The sequence below is a fragment of the Phycodurus eques genome, chromosome 21 (genome assembly GCF_024500275.1).
Source record: "Phycodurus eques isolate BA_2022a chromosome 21, UOR_Pequ_1.1, whole genome shotgun sequence".
Taxonomy (NCBI): domain Eukaryota; kingdom Metazoa; phylum Chordata; class Actinopteri; order Syngnathiformes; family Syngnathidae; genus Phycodurus; species Phycodurus eques.
Window position 1 is genome coordinate 3,674,110 of NC_084545.1, and position 16,066 is coordinate 3,690,175.

General features: G+C 41.2%; 2 protein-coding genes across 2 annotated transcripts in view; both read left to right on the forward strand.

Annotated features, from left to right (window-relative positions):
- Nucleotides 1-1,064: 1,064 nt before the first annotated feature.
- Nucleotides 1,065-12,590, forward strand: nfx1 (nuclear transcription factor, X-box binding 1). The gene is made up of 23 exons (XM_061666679.1): nt 1,065-1,297; nt 2,298-3,044; nt 3,944-4,105; nt 4,683-4,760; nt 4,858-4,963; nt 5,338-5,409; nt 5,512-5,651; nt 5,922-6,021; nt 6,101-6,318; nt 6,810-6,907; nt 6,988-7,018; nt 7,103-7,185; nt 7,481-7,589; nt 7,697-7,816; nt 8,348-8,427; nt 8,505-8,738; nt 8,819-8,892; nt 9,941-10,042; nt 10,107-10,244; nt 10,321-10,387; nt 10,997-11,142; nt 12,149-12,253; nt 12,337-12,590. Exons 1-23 carry the CDS (start codon nt 1,279-1,281, stop codon nt 12,410-12,412), a joined length of 3,105 nt encoding a protein of 1,034 aa, XP_061522663.1. The 5' UTR covers nt 1,065-1,278; the 3' UTR covers nt 12,413-12,590.
- A 1,584-nt stretch (nt 12,591-14,174) lies between these two features.
- smarcd3b (SWI/SNF related, matrix associated, actin dependent regulator of chromatin, subfamily d, member 3b) overlaps nt 14,175-16,066 on the forward strand; it is a 31,247-nt gene continuing 29,355 nt past the window's right edge. Inside the window, exon 1 of the mRNA XM_061667121.1 lies at nt 14,175-14,311. Coding sequence (XP_061523105.1) covers nt 14,300-14,311 — 12 coding nt within the window. The 5' untranslated portion in view covers nt 14,175-14,299. The remainder of the gene's footprint in view (nt 14,312-16,066) is intronic.

A 16,066-nucleotide genomic window follows, 5' to 3' on the forward strand; every position in this document is an offset into this window, starting at 1 on the left:
ACTTTTACACACTTCGAGTAAAATAGATTTTTATTTCAGTTAATGCAGTAAAAATGGTTATGACCATAATCCATGGAGTCCAGTTACATTCTAACTTCTCGAGGACAGGGACATTAAAAGTATACTTTTAGCGAGCATATAAATAACTGTCAAAGATATAAGCAATGCATAGTGTGGCGACATATTTGTTTCCCCCCCTCACTATCTCGTTTGACTTTCAAAAGCAGTGTGTTGCACCAACAACACACCAGGCGCCCTCTTGTGGCTTGTGGAGTGGAGTCCTAACACTCATTAACTTTAAATAAGAGTTAATGATCAGAACATAGTTTTGACGTCATTATTTCATTTTTTAAAAGACTATAGAATGCACATTGAGTTTTTATGTTGATATTTTGTAAAAACACGTACATGGTAAAGCATAGTGTATACTTGACGTACTCACAAAATGCCCAAATCAGCGTTTATTTTTTACTAAATTCAGATATAGATATTGTTGTTTTCTGATTTCATTGTATTATATTAATGGCTAAGTGACACATACACAAATGTCGATATACTCATCGAAAAACACTGTATTTTTGTAATACGTTTTTTTTCGTCACTGATTGCATGTCACCTCCTGGCGATTGTGTTTGTGTGGTCTATGTTTTAGACTAAATATTAGATTAAAAAAAAAAAAAAAAACTTGTTTCTGTTCGGAAGTGACGTGCACGTTACCGCGCGTGACGTTCTCACAAAAACGTTTAGCAGCGTTTCTTTTCAACACCATTAATTAATTGTTTTGAAATGTTAATCTAAAACGTGTTTCAATTGATTAAAATCATAATTAGCCGAATACAGAGCTATTTCTACACCTTATTACTCGTTTTATTCAAATAAATAAACTACTAGATTTGTTTTATTTCTTAATCCGTCTATGTACTCTGATGCTATTCCGTAATTTAATTATTGAATAAAACGAAGAATAAAAAAGCGTTATCCTCTCCATATGTGAAGAATAAAAACATTTATTATGTTTATTGATAACAGGAAGTGACGTATCACTACGCGCCTGTCACATTCTATGGCCTGTGTCCCACGTTAGCGGCTAAGCTAACAGTTTAGTAATAGTAAACTGAGCCGAAACCAGACAGAGACCTTTGTCTCGACTTAAAACACCGTCAAACGGATTTTAAAAGAACTTACTTTTGGTCTCTTGGAGGACGTTTGTCACTTCCAGTAAACGGACATTTATGCGCAACTTTTTCGCGAGGTAGTTAGTGATAAACAGCTGGCTGAATGGCTGAAGGCTCCTCAGGTAAATTAACGCTGTCTAATTTAATCCAATTGTTCACTTAGGCAGACTCTCTCTGTATATATGTCACTAAATTGAGTTTTTGGTTGTACACAAACTCAAAATTAGCGGTCGATGTATAGACTTTTATTTTTAATGTTAGCTCCTTGAAGTTAGCCTTTAGTTTCACGTAAGGTAATGTTACGAGGCTGTTTTGATGTTTTATTGGACCGACAAAATAATATTTGTACACGTGTGATACTATTGTTACTATTATTATTAGTATCCGAGTAAGCTGCTGGGCTATGTGAGGACTTGACCCTGAACTTTGAAAGACACCAATATAACAACCCCCCCCCCCACCTCCACAATAAATAAATAAAATAAAAACAAAATCAAATATAAATATAAATAAAAATTTTACTTTCAAGGGGAGATATCATGGAAAATTCACTTTGTATATGCTTTGTATACAAATGTGTCTGGAGTGCCTTTCCACCTAGAAAGCGTGAAATTAAGCACCCAAGTAATTCTGTTTATCATTTGCTTACAATGTTACTAGAAATAGCTTCTGATAGCAATGTTCATCCAAGTTAACAAAGTCGGAGCGGAGTCTAAAAAAAATAAAAATAAAAGTGGATTACCTTTTTTTTAATAATTAAAAATGAATGACCAAGCCACTGTGGGAGGATACCAGCTCAGTTGAGCTGGTATCCTCCAGGTTTGCCTTGTAGTTATAAACATTATGCTCAGTTTGAATATAAACACTGCGGAAATAAACAAAACTTAAGTAATGATTAAATAAAAATGTATTTCACATATAATTTAGCTAATGTACCAAATCATTGTTAAAAGACAAATCAAGAATAAATGCAATTGTATTGAACTTAAATGTTACTGAACTGTACTCAGGCAGTGATTGTTTCGCCTCTAAACAGTCAAAATTCTGACTGTTTATGATTGTATTTTTTGGGGGCCTTTTTCGTGTCGACAATATTTCACACTGTCACTGTTCTGTCTGTAGACCCACCGGACCTCAATCCAGAGGGCACATCACATTATAAAAAGCCAAACGACAACAAGTCCAGACGCGGTCAATCCAGATACAGCAGCGACCTACGCGCGAGTGGTCCCTCTCAACAATATGGCCACCCTCGTCAAGGCTTCCAACCGCCCTTCGGCCACCCTCACAGCTCGCATCACGCGGCCTCTCAGCATCCAAACTATGAACAGGGCGAGGTGGGCGGCAGGAGGCGAGGACGAGGCCGGCGGGACGGATTCCGAGGCGTCAATGGGAATTTTCACACCACGCGGTGGCAAAGAGGTTTCGCTGGCGAGCAGTCAGACGACGGGCCCGACTGGACAAACTGGCGGAGGGACGACGGCGGCAGGAATTCGGAGCAGAGGAAGTTTAGGCACGAGAATCACAGGCGAGGGGATGAGCTTCATTTAAGGGAGAAGAACGCCGGCGTCGGGCGTCAAACGCCGGATGACAACGGAGGAGAAGACCGAGAGAGGACCCAGCGCTCCAGGAGGACCAGTCCCGATCACCAGCGAGATCATCAGAAGAAACAGCCCATACAGAAGCGACAACAAGGACCTATCAAACCTCCCAAAGTGCCACCGCAGGAGGAGAGGGACTCAGATAGGGGGCGCGGTTGCCACGACGACCACGGCAGACGACACCCGGGTGACCGTCACAGAGGGCACAGGAGACCACAGAACCACAGGAGGAACCTGAACATGCCAGAGAGCAACGAGACTCAGACAGGTTGGTCATGACCTGGGCAAAGTACGGCCCGCGGTCTCCGTTCCGTTCCTGAATCCGGCCCACTGACAGTCCTGTAATATTGCTTGCATAAAATTGGCTTGTTAAATTGTTTGTGTTATTTTTTATTATTTTTGTTATAATTGCTTTATTGTAAATACAAAATGAAAAAAAATAATATTTTAAAATTAATTAATTATAACTACATTCATTATAATCAACATTTTTAATAAGAATTAAAATAAACAGATTTACAGAAAATATTAGTGCAGTAAATATTTTTTTTCATGTTATTAAATTGCTTGATTAATTATAAAAAATAATTATTCAAATGAAAATTAGCATAATCTTTATTAAAATAATAATACAATGTCTTTTACATTTATTAAATCATTGGGTGATTAATAAGAATCAAATAAGTAAAAATTTAGTAAACTATTTTCAATTTATTTTAATTTACTAATTAATTGGTTAATACATTATACTAAAATTAACATTCACCAATATTAAAAACAAATTTTACATTTAGTTTTTATGAAATAATTGGTTAATTCATTCTAATTATAAATAATAAAATTTTAACATGAGAATGAATGATTATTTTATTATCAAAATCAACTATTTTATAAGAAAACAAAAATACTAGTATTGTTGTACATATATTTGTACAAACACAATTGATAACTTATAATGACATTCATTATGAATAATAGACTTTAAAAATGAGCAAGAATTATGTCGTTATTCCAAGTGATTTTATGTTTTATGTCCACATTTTAACTTTTTTTAATTTTTTATTATTGACCCACCTGTCTGTTTTGGAAATCAAATGTGTCCTTTGAGCGGGTTAGACTGTAAAACATTTCCAGCGTGTCCACCGAAAGTGTCCTTCCCGGTCACAGGGTGTCTGATCGAGCAGCTGTCAGAGGAGAAGTACGAGTGCATGGTGTGCTGCGACGTCATCCGCCTCATGGCCCCCGTGTGGAGCTGCCACAGCTGCTTCCACGTCTTCCACCTCAACTGCATCAAGAAATGGGCCCGCTCGCCCGCCTCCCAAGCAGACGGTGCGTCCTCGGGTACAAGATTACAAACATCCACTACTTCACAAACTCTTTTAGATGCCTTAGCATTAGATTTAGCCACTGGGAATTTTTTTACAGGTATTCTGGAAGAAAGATTGCATTTTTGTTGCTTAAGTTAAGATGAGAATCAAATTTTTTTTTTTTTTTTTCAATGATTTTATTTAAATTTTTGTAGTTAAGGTTCAGCTGAGAGTTAGACAAGTTTATGAAAATACATTTTTTGCACCTTCTTTTGGTTGAACTATTACAAAAATAATGTTTTTTTAAATGTCTTTTTTTATTGTATTTTCTCAGTGTGGAAAGTGCGACAGAGTTTTCTGCTTTTATGAATTAGATTGTCCAATGTTATGGTTAAGTAAAAAAAATAAATTAAAAGTAAGCTCAAGTTCTCTCTCATGACACAAAACTGAATGTCAATTCTTTTCCACTCGAGCACCATCAGCATGCTTTCGTGGCTTTTCTTAACACAATAGCAACAGAAGAGACAATGCTGTTGAAAGTTGGTGCTCTCTTTGGCTTTTGTCACCAGTGTTTTTACTGTCACATTTTTCCTTTTTAGATTCCGCTGATGGTTGGCGTTGTCCCGCCTGTCAGAATGTTTCACTCAAACACCCGGCCTCCTACACCTGCTTCTGCGGTTAATTTTAATTGTCATTCAACATTACCGTCAAACACTTCGCTACAGGATGAGGTTTGTCAATTAATATGATGGAGTTCCCGCTGCCTCTTGACAGGCAAAGTGACCAATCCAGAATGGCAGCGCAGCGAGATCCCCCACAGCTGCGGCGACATGTGTGGGAAGAAGAGAAGCGGTGTGGACTGCAACCACCCCTGTAACATGTGAGACAATACCAAACAATACATACTCCATTTGTAGGGCGGTGGGCACAGACGAACGTTAATCGGAAGTTACGGCCATAAAAGACAAATAAATTGAACACAATCAATGTGTTTTCTTAGTTCTTTACTCTCAAAAACAAATCAACGTTAATGTGTCAATATTTGGGGACCACCATCTCTGGTGCGAGTCAGATTAATTTCAAATAAATAATTTCTGAAACACATACACGTGTAGTCGCCCAAAGTCATCTGGGATCGGCTCCAGCTCACCTGTGCCCGAAATGAAGACAAGCGCAATCGAAAATTGGTCGATGGATATTGAATAAATACACACAAAAGGACTTGTTGTTTCCCACCTTCCATGTCTCCTTCAGTTTATGTCATCCAGGACCTTGTCCACAGTGTCCCGCCTTTGTGACAAAATCCTGCGTCTGTGGAAGAACAAGGTATCACAACAAGAGTGTCCCGATACGCCCTATGCTATGCTTTCCTGCCATTCCTTGCTTTTTCAAATATCTCTTTCTCGGGATTTTGTTGCCTTTTCCCAGTCAGCCCATGCGCTGCAGCCAGGCGTTGCTCCTCCACTGCGACAAGGCGTGCGGCGCTGCGCTCAACTGCGGCCAGCACACGTGCGCTCAGGTGTGCCACGCCGGAGCGTGTCGCCCTTGCCAGCTGCAAGTCCTACAAGGTGAGTCTCACTATAGTGACCAAATCATTAAGTTGGTAGCGGCGACCGTGCTCGTGTAGCTCCTCTCTCTTTGCAGCCATGTTGTTAGTGGAAGCAGTGCACATCAGCTGGGACGTGCTTTGAACTCCGGAAGCTGCAAAAAAGAAAATCGATTGAAAAAATATATAAATCGTCCTGACAATAACAAGCAATTTATTGGCCACCCCTAGCTAGAACGTCTGATTGCTTTTATTAACATCCCTAATATGAACTCATGTGACACGACTCTAGCCTGCTACTGTGGAGCCTCCACTCGCGAGGTACCTTGTGGCACAGATGAAGACGGATTCGACGGTTCGGGGAATTTCTCCTGCCAAAAGACTTGTGGAAAGTAAGTTTGATGATGTGGAAAGTAAGTCATCTTTTTTTCCTGTTTCCATTCATCCACTAACACCTCCTTCTTCTGTCAGAATGTTAAACTGTGAAGCTCACCAGTGCCAGCAACCATGCCACCGCGGCTCGTGTCCGCCGTGCCCTCGCTCACCGAGTACGGTCAAGACTTGCCCGTGCGGCCAGACGCCGATAGCCAAGCTCCTGGAGCTAGGCTACTCGGAGCGAAAAAGCTGCTCGGACCCCATCCCCTCCTGTGGACAGACGTGCAGCTTTCCGCTGCCCTGCGGTTCTAACGGTATGACAAAAGCTATTCATTCCTACTATAATGTATGTCCAGTATTGAATTTGTTTCACCACTTGGCTCCAGCAAAGCATCTAATCTCACATTAGGCAGCAGAGGGCGCTTTTACCGCTAATGCAGTAGTGCAGACCATTCCAACCTTTGAGCCGAGCCACATATTTTACATTAGAAACATTCCCTGGAGCACCACCAAACAAAAATGGCACGAAAAGTATATACACTGAAATAACAATGATGCCATCGTCTCAATTTACTCACAAATGTACTTACTTGGTGTTCTATCTGGGCCTGTTGGGTTGAACATAAAGCAGATGTACAAAGCTGCAGAACTGGCATTCTTTATCCACTTAATCAAACAGCACAAGAATACTAGCATGGAAAAAATAACAGTGATGCATTTAAAAATAGCAGGAATGTTTATAATTTTTCTTCATTTTCAAATTGTCCTGTAGGGGTTTATGAGCTTGTGTTCCTGTGTGTTTCAGACACGATCCACCAGTGTGACAAGCTGTGCCACGAGGGCCCTTGTGGGCCCTGTTCCCTAACTTCTACCATCAGATGCAGATGTGCTTCCAAGACAAAGGTGGGCAGAAACACCATCACAACACGCGGTCACCATGTCGGTTTTTAGTTTCACCAACTGACTTTGTATCGGATTTTCAGGAGGTGCCGTGTGCCACAATCCAAAGAGAGGGTGAGCTCATCGCATCCAGAGGAAATTAATCTTATTGGTTCGGTCATCACAATGTTATTTAATGCTTCTTCTTTTGCATTCCAGAGGAGCTCGTGTTCACCTGTGAGAAGCGCTGCAACAAGAAGCGCTCCTGTGGCCGACACAAGTGCGGTGAGCTGTGCTGCGTGGTAAGTTTTTGTTGGGGCTGTGGATTGTTTTGTCAAAACACCTGAGAATTGTTTTAAATTGTGAAAACATTTTTATAGTATGTGTCCTTTTAAGACCAGCTTTGTTTTTTGTGATCTTCCCGCGCTGGACTTGACCATTCTCTTTTCACCACTCGCTGTGTCGAGTGCCCTACCACACCAACAATGTACCAAAATAACTGCTTGGCACTGAACTTTTGAAGTGTACAGTTTTGGGATTGATTTGTAGGTTTTTGGTTTCACTGGCGTGTTTGTGTGTGCGCCCACTTTCATGCAGAGCGTGGATCACAAGTGCCAACTGATCTGCGGCTACAAACTCAACTGTGGCCTGCACCGCTGCCAGGAGCCTTGTCACCGTGGCAACTGTGAACCCTGCTGGCAGTCCAGTGAGTCATAAGACTATATTCAATCATGTTTACTTTTCTTTTCTTTTTTGAGGGTCATTTGGTTGTATTTGGTCTGAATGTAATGAACCACGACCATGTACTTGTAGGTTTTGATGAGCTCACGTGTCACTGCGGGGTGTCCGTGTTGTACCCGCCCATCCCATGCGGCACAAGCCCACCCGAGTGCAAGAACTTGTGTACCAGAAGACACGTGTGTGATCATCCAGGTAAAGCGTGTTACACACTTAACGTCTTAATCAATAACTTCAATTTAACATGTGACAGACCCCACACATAATGGGGGGGGAAAAGTGGCTGTAGCACCAAGACTGACCTGCGAGAGGCAGCACAGTGCTACAGGGTATTGAGGCTACCAGGAAATACAACGAAGAAAGAGTAGTCGTAATAGAAGAAGCTAGGCAAACTGTTACACACTTTTGCAGTCTCTTTTCTTTGTTTCTTTATGACGACTTGTGAGACACACGACACAATAGGGATTTGCCATCGTCAATGTTGAACAGGTTTAATAATTACAGTTGTTGGCCCGACCGTTTTCCGAGTATATCTGGGAGGGAAGAAAATCACTCTTAACCCACCCTACACCACAGCATAATCACTCATCATAATCGTTCAGAGACATCCAACAATTGGGCTTTTGCTCATTTTGATCACACGAAATGGAAAACGCTCAAATTTCACAATTAACCACATACGAAGAAACAGTTGATGAGACATGAACAACAAGTCTGCTTTTTTAGTGTTCCACAACTGCCACAGCGAGGAGAAGTGTCCCCCCTGCACGTACCTCACCGACAAGTGGTGCATGGGAAAGCACGAGGTGACAGCACATTCACGAGGATTCGCACTGTACCATGTATTTATTTGTTTAAATCAGGTGTTAACCTCTATGTTTAGCAACGCAGCAACATCCCATGTCACCTGCAAGACATTTCCTGTGGGCTCACGTGCGGCAAAATGCTGCCGTGCCAGATGCACCGCTGCAAGCGCATCTGCCACCGCGGCGACTGCTTGCTGGCAGCGGACAGATGCAGCCAGCCGTGTACGCAGCCCCGCCCCGACTGCGGCCACGCCTGCGCCGCCCCATGCCACACGGGCACCGGATGTCCGCCCACCACCTGCCCTACTAAGGTACAAAACTCTGTTACAATGAGACATAATGAGGATCTTACTATTAAAGGGTGTATTTTAATCCAGTATAATACTCTTAGGTGGCGCTGCAGTGTGATTGCGGTCGAAGGAAGGAAATGGTGGCGTGCACCGAGGCTGCCAGTTCATACCAAAGGTCAGCTGAATTGAATTAAATCGTATTAAATGTGTGTCATTTGTCCAGCTTCCTCCAACATTCCAAAAACATGCATGTTAGAACCACTGACGACCCTAAATTGGCCATAGGTGGAATGTGAGTATGAATGATTGTCTAAATGAGCTCCTCTGATTGTCTGACAACCAGTCCAGAGTTTACCACGCGTCTAGCCCCAAGTCAGCTTGAATATGCTTCAGTTACCAGCAACCCTAATGAGGACAAGTGGAGAATCCCAATAGAGTGATGTATTATCCAAGATACAAAAACAAGCTCTTTAAATTTTTTATCTCTTTACTTATTTTTTTTTTTTTTGCTGTTATGTTGAATATCCTACAACAGTAAAAAAAAAAAAAAAAAAAAAAAAAGCCAACATAAAAATACAGAAGTCTCTTAAATTAAGTAATATGAACTAATTATCATTGCTAAATACCTTCAGAAGATACTAAATTATGGATACATTTAGAAAACAAAAATTCTAAGCAACTGAAACACATTTCTAACATTTATTCTAGTTATTTGAAGGCATTTTCGGAACGTTTGCTACTTAAAACAACTTTTTGTGTTTTAAACTGACAGTGGATGTATATTATGCCATGTAAGGTAACTTTTTGTTTTTGTATCTCCCGTAACACGCAGGTGAATCCCAAGTTAGAATATCATCACATTTATTTTAAAAATCATGTGGATTGATTTTTTTTTTTAAATGTAATTTTTGTCATTTCTTGACATAGTGAATTTGTGTTATTCGTCAGCTGTAAGCTATAATCATCAACATAATGACAAATTAAATCATGAAGTATTTCACTTTGTGTGTAGTGAATATTTAAAATGAGTTTCACTTTTTGAATTGAATGACCGGAATGAGTTCAGTTTTGCCTGATATTAAAATGTTTGTAGATGTCTAACAACTTGGATTGGAAAACCCTGACTATTTCATGTCGTGTTGTCTCCTTGCTGTATTCACTTGATGGCACACCACACGTGACGGGTGTCTTAAAACACTGGTTGAAACGTTTACGTGTCACAGGTACGCTGCCATCGCTATGGCCAGCAAGCTGTCCGACATGCAGCTCGGCGACTCCATGGACATCGGCCCGCTGCTCGCCAAGAAGGAGCTCAAACAGAGCAGGTAGACAAAATGGTGGCAGGTGCCAGGTGGCCATTGCCCTGAACTTGTTGTTTTCGTCGTTCAGGGTGGAATGCGACGAGGAGTGCGCCACTCTGGAGCGGAACAAGCGCCTGGCCGAGGCCTTGCAGATAGACCCCTCCTCGGACCCCTTCAACGTACGCTCCACCTCCGTGTACAGCAATAGCCTCAAAGAGGATGCCAGGTCTGTCTTCTGTATGTGCTCTTGTTTGTACTTTGATCGTACTTGAAAGTCACCCCAAGCATGTCTTCTCTTTTAGAAAAGACTTGAAGTTCGTCTCGGGTGTAGAAGAGGCGATTAAGAATCTCGTGGAGCTGGTTTCGAAGGTGAGTGTGCAGTTTGGACCAAAAAATGTTTTCTTGCCCCTTATAGATAAATTGATACTTTATTCATCCCATGAGGAAAATTAAAGTGGTGGCTCATTTTGAAAGCCACTCCTCTACTGTGTAGCCTCTCTATTAAAGGGAACAACACATTATGGAAATGTAGGCTGCAAAGTGGACCAGTGGTTAGCAAATCTCACATCTATAAAATATGCCATATTCTTGCTCACAAGTCAAAGCAAAAAATCAGCCGAACGATGGCTCGTATCTTGAAAAACTTGTCAGTTGGGTCAGTTATATGTCAAGGCACCACTGTATACAGAACCTTAAAATGAACCATAATTTTCTGACCTGTTTTTTTGCAAATCAAGCTGTTTTCTGGCGCTGTCAATCCTCCAGCGGACCTCCGGGATGGAAGCAGCTGTAGTCTGTGTCTGGATCTCTTTATGGTCTCAACTAAATTAGTAGCTTCCTCGGCCAGTAGGAGACATGTGCCACATTTTCTTTTTTTCTTTTAAGGTTGCAGGTTGGCGCCTCATACAAGGAAAATATCGCAGTCCAAATTATAATGTCAAAGATTTCGTTTTTGTTGTTGTTGTTGTTGTTGTGCAGGGCAAGCAGCCAAAGAAGAGCCACTGCTTCCAGCCCATGAACAGGGACCGCCGCAGGATCGTGCACGAGCTGGCCGAGGTCTACGCTGTGGAGAGCGTCAGCTACGACAACGAGCCCAAGCGCAACGTGGTCGTCACGGCGCACAAGTAAGCCCCATAAAATGGCAACATCCCGCACTAGGGCTGGGTGATAAATCGATTTTAGCAATTAATCGATTAATACAACTTTGTCAGGACGATTTTTTTGTGGTTTCGTACTTCAAAGCAGTAAAAAAAAAAAAAAGAAAAAAAAATGTTGACGTGCATTGCTTCCACTAACAACATAGCTCCGAACGTATTGAAGCTAGTTTACGAAAGCACAGTTAGTGTTGCCAAATTTGCAATTTGTTCCTTATATTTAGCGATTTCCCCCCCCCCCCAGATCCCTCTAGCGTCTGTTTATTTTTTCTTAAGTCATTTTCACATTGTTTTCAGTATGACAAAGAAGGCAATCGCGGAGTCAGTGGCGATGAACATTGCCAAGGACATGGTGCCTATAAGGTGGTGTAAGATATAAACCTTACAAAAGCAGTGATTTATTGACATGTTGGAAATCTTTTGACCCGAGGTAGGTGCTTCTAAGCTGCAAATATTTTGCAGTGGTGGCTTTGCCTCACCTGTACCGAACTCTACATAAGAACAGACCGTGAGTGGTGGTGTTTACATATGTTTTGACAAAGGGGCCATTTGTTTTCCAGGAGGAAAAGGAAGGAAGGAAAAGAGAGGTATTTTCGCATTATGGAGTTCAGTTGGTCTTTTAATAAGTGAGGAGTGCGGTTTTAGACCTGCTCTTTGTTTAAAGCAACCTGTTGTGGTATGGTGCTATATAAATAAAATTGAATTGTATGTAAAGAAACAATAGTATTTCTGTTTAAGTTGATGCAAGTTATTGCTGAGAAAACAACATCGCGGGAAATCAAGCAAATCCAAGTAATGGGAAAAAAAAAAAAAAAACTAGGATGAAAACTTGTCATTGTGATTTGCATTTTTTTGATTAACTAAGAGGGCAAGTATATTAAAATTGTAAAAACTAATTTTTTGTGAACAAAAAGAGAGATTTTATTTCAAGACCATATCGCCCAGCCCCATCTTTCGTATCTCCATGTCTTCTCAGGGGGAAATCGCTGTGTCCGAAATGGACTCTGACCTCGTTGATCGAGCGTGAGACGGCCACCAGGGCCCCCGTGCCCATCGCTCACATCAAACAGCCCAGCAGCAGGTCAGTTCTCGTTCTTCTGCTTCTGTGAGCGGACGCCATTTTGTTGCACGGTTACGTATTGTGCCCCCCAACTCTGCTCGCAGGGCCTCCGGCGCCACCACCTGGTCCAAGCTGGTCAAAGAAGAGCCGGTAATCGATTATTTTGATGTCCAGGACTGAACAAATAGATCATAAATCCTGTAAATGCTGCTTTTGAACTTCCACTCGCATGAATCCTGGATCAAGTCTCGAATTTGGACACACGACCGATTGTAAAACGGCTTCTTCTTGTATGCAAACACTCCCCAAGGAGAGGCACTTTCAATAAAAATTTGAAATAAATGTACTCCACCTTGTTTCAAGGATGCTTTTTATCATCCCTGTAATGTCAGTCTCGTAACAAGGATATATTTCAACATAAGACAAAAACTCTATTCCAAAAGTACATAAGTAAGGACGTGAGTAGTTTTTAAATGTATTTCTGCTTGCATACAGCAAGTACTTGTGCTGTAAATCCCTGAAGCCTTTGTGAGTGGGTGGATAAGAGTGGGCTGCAGAGAGGTGTTTGAGCCATGAAAGTCTGTTGACTCACACAGCTGCTTATATCACTTGTCCACTCAACGACGCCTATACACGAAAACTAGATGGAAAAACTCATCTTTCTGTTTTATTTTAGCATTTATATTTACAAACGGCTTCAAATGAATATGGTCGAAATAATATGAAATGTACATGTACTTTCATGTGTACAGTAATCCCTCGTTTCTCACAGGGGTTAGATACTGGACCAACCCCACAATAGGTGAAATCTGCGAAGTAGTTTTTAAAATTATTGATACATATTTTAAAGCTGTATGAACCTAACAAGGTTTATTTATCTTCCCCACGCTTCTATTAACCTCTACCATAGTATTATAAACACTTTTTACACTCTTAAATATCTTTTATACTCTTAAATATACAGTAATGCACAGTAGTAATGGATAGTATCTTCAGTTTATTTGTTGTAAAATGTGTTTTAAGTATTTTTTTAAACAAATTGAATCTAGGCTAAGAAGCGTTTATTATATAAGTGATATAAATATGAAAACAAATCTGCAATGCACTGAATCAACAATAGGTCAATAATAAGTGACTATGCCGAGGGGAACACTATTTTATATCCGCTATTTATTTGATATCCTGCCATCCGTTTTCGATATTTCTATATCTATTTGCGGCTGAACTGGAGTTTATGCCAACTGACTTTGGATGAGAGGTGGTGCACAACCAATTGTAAAACATTATGATAGGCCTCCCAGTGTAATGAGGTGCACATCTACAGGCAGAATGATATGAATTATTGATACCTTTGAGCATTATTTGCAAAGGTGGAATTTGAATGGGATGTCACTGGATTCTGTTGGTGTACCTAATCAAGTGGCCGGTAAGTATGCTGAATTTGTAAATTTCCTTATTGCTTTTTTCTGATCTGCCTTCACGTGCTTCTAGTTTTCTGCACACCCTGCATTTTTTTAACACCCGCCCTCCCCTAAGAAGAAAAAAAACAGGCAGTCTCTTTGTGTCTGCTATTTGAGAATTTGGGGGGGAAAAGAGTAGAGAGGTGTTGCACTGTAGGAAACCCTCCAGCTAACAGAAAAAAAAAAAAAAAAAAAAGAAAGAAACAGCGAGGAGGATAATAATTTGACGACACTCCCTGCCTGTGGTCATTTTTCATCACATCGACTCTCCGGTGGCAGACCGCGCCTGCGCTCCTTCTTGCTTCCCTTTCCCCAGCGAGGCTTCACCAATTCGGGCTGTGTGGCGGCTCCATCCCCGCTGTCCCGCAAGGCCAGCACCAGCGCTAACAAGTCGCCGTCCAGTGATGGGGAAGTGACAGTCTCAAGTCTCATTGTTTTGCTTTTTTTTTTTTTTGCTTTTTTTTTTTTTTTTTGGTTGTTGCTCTTGAAAAGCCGCGAGGAAGTTGAGGAAAGACCTGACTGGACCACACCGGACCGGACCGGACGACCGTACACATCCGACACTTTGTGCTGTTGAGTCGGCCAAAAAAAAAGCACACGAGAGAGGATGGAGAGAAAGGTACGGAGCTGCCGTGTTTGGCTTTTTTACTATTATTAGCACGTCACTGCAGCAGCAATCGTGTAAACTACCCTATTTCGGCATTTAATGCGGTTCTGTTTTTTTTTTTTTTTTTTTAAATGAATTCCCCCCACCCCCACCCCCACCCCCCCAGTTTAAAATGGTGGTGTTTTTGGCCTCAGCTACAGCCGCATAGTGGAAGCGGCATTAGGGGGATATTGGGGATGTGGTTGGGGGTAGTGGGGGGACTAGACTAGTTCGGTGTGTGTCTGCATCACCAGCCACCTTTCTACAGCCGCCTCAGCAGACACCAGCTTGTTAACCTTGACTGCCTGTGGGGATACGAACGTGACACTCGAGAACCCGTGAAGGGGAGCCCGAGGCCGGCGGGGAGGCAGGGAAGGAGGGCAAGAGTGGCGGGCTGCTCGACTGGTTGGTGCACCATCACCAACACCCCAGCCTCATCCCCCATCTTGTCAAAAAAAGTTTCACTTGTGCCATTTTAATGTCACCATACACTCTGTTTACTTTATTAGGTATTTTAAACACTTTTTTTTTTTTTTTTTGGTCAGGTGGTCATTAATGTTGTGCTACAGCTGCTGTAGCTCAAGGGTGTCAAACTCATTTTATGTCACAAGCCACATCGCAGTTATGACTTCCCTCGGAGGGCAGCTACGACTGTGGACCCCTATAAATGAAAGATTACTTCATATATTGTAATTACAGTATACACAACACATTGATGAATAACCGGTTTTGAAATCAGAAGCCTGTAGAAACATGTTTTTCAACTATTCCATTTATTTTCAAAGGGGGATTGGTAACAAACTAATGCTTGCAAATATCTCAATGGTATTACACCAGAACACAATTAGCGATTTTGATTTGCTTTCGCGGGCCACGTAAAATGATGTGCCGGCCCGGATCTGGCCCCCGGGCCAACAGATTGACACCAGTGCTGTAGCCTAATGCTTCTTCCAAATAAGAAATGATTTCAGCTTTAGTAAGAGGAATATGTAATTCTATTTTCCAAACCAGAGGATACAGGTGGTTTCACTTAACTTCGCAATAGCTTAGTGTGACTTCAACACACAAATCCAGTCTCCACTTTTATTTATCATTATTTGTGAGTCAAATGTCCTTTTTTCCTAATGATGATTTTTCATAATCCTAATGCTTTGTGCAGTTTCAACGCTTCAAAGCTACTTTGTACTTTTACGAATTGTAATTTGAATTGTAATTTATAAATATGCCATTTGCTGAATTATAATACCCAACACAAGTTCCAAGGTGAATACATCATGATCATTTAAAAAGAGGAACTGAGGCTACACTGAAGCTTCGTTTAGCTTAGTAAAATGGAGCTTCAACACTTCAAAGGCCGTCTCTTGTAGTTTGGAATGTTATTTGTGAGTGCTCAATGTGGTTTTTGCTTGATTATAATACTGTCCAGAGGGAAACCAATGTCTTTTTTTAATTAGAAAAGAATTATACGTTATCTTATAGAAACAGCTACATGAGGTTGCGGTTAGCTTTCTCAAGCTTAGCTTAATGCAGTTTCAAGACTCAAAGCCAGTCTCAGCTTGTAATTATTTTAATTTGTGAGTATTATGTGGAAACCAACATTCCCTTTTTAATTGGAATAGAACATAGTGCACATAATTAGCTTTTTGAAACCGTAACTGATGCTACAGTTAGCTTGGTTTGGCCTAGCTGAGTATAGTTTCAAAAGTTCTTTCAGTTTCTGCTTTTACT

What these genes read in the sequence shown, in the direction of transcription:
- nfx1 (XM_061666679.1), top strand. An exon ending in CTCCTACACCTGCTTCTGCG is followed by an intron (nt 4,761 to 4,857) that starts GTTAATTTTAAT and finishes GCCTCTTGACAG; the next exon opens with GCAAAGTGACCAATCCAGAA. An exon ending in GTGGTCGTCACGGCGCACAA is followed by an intron (nt 11,143 to 12,148) that starts GTAAGCCCCATA and finishes ATGTCTTCTCAG; the next exon opens with GGGGAAATCGCTGTGTCCGA.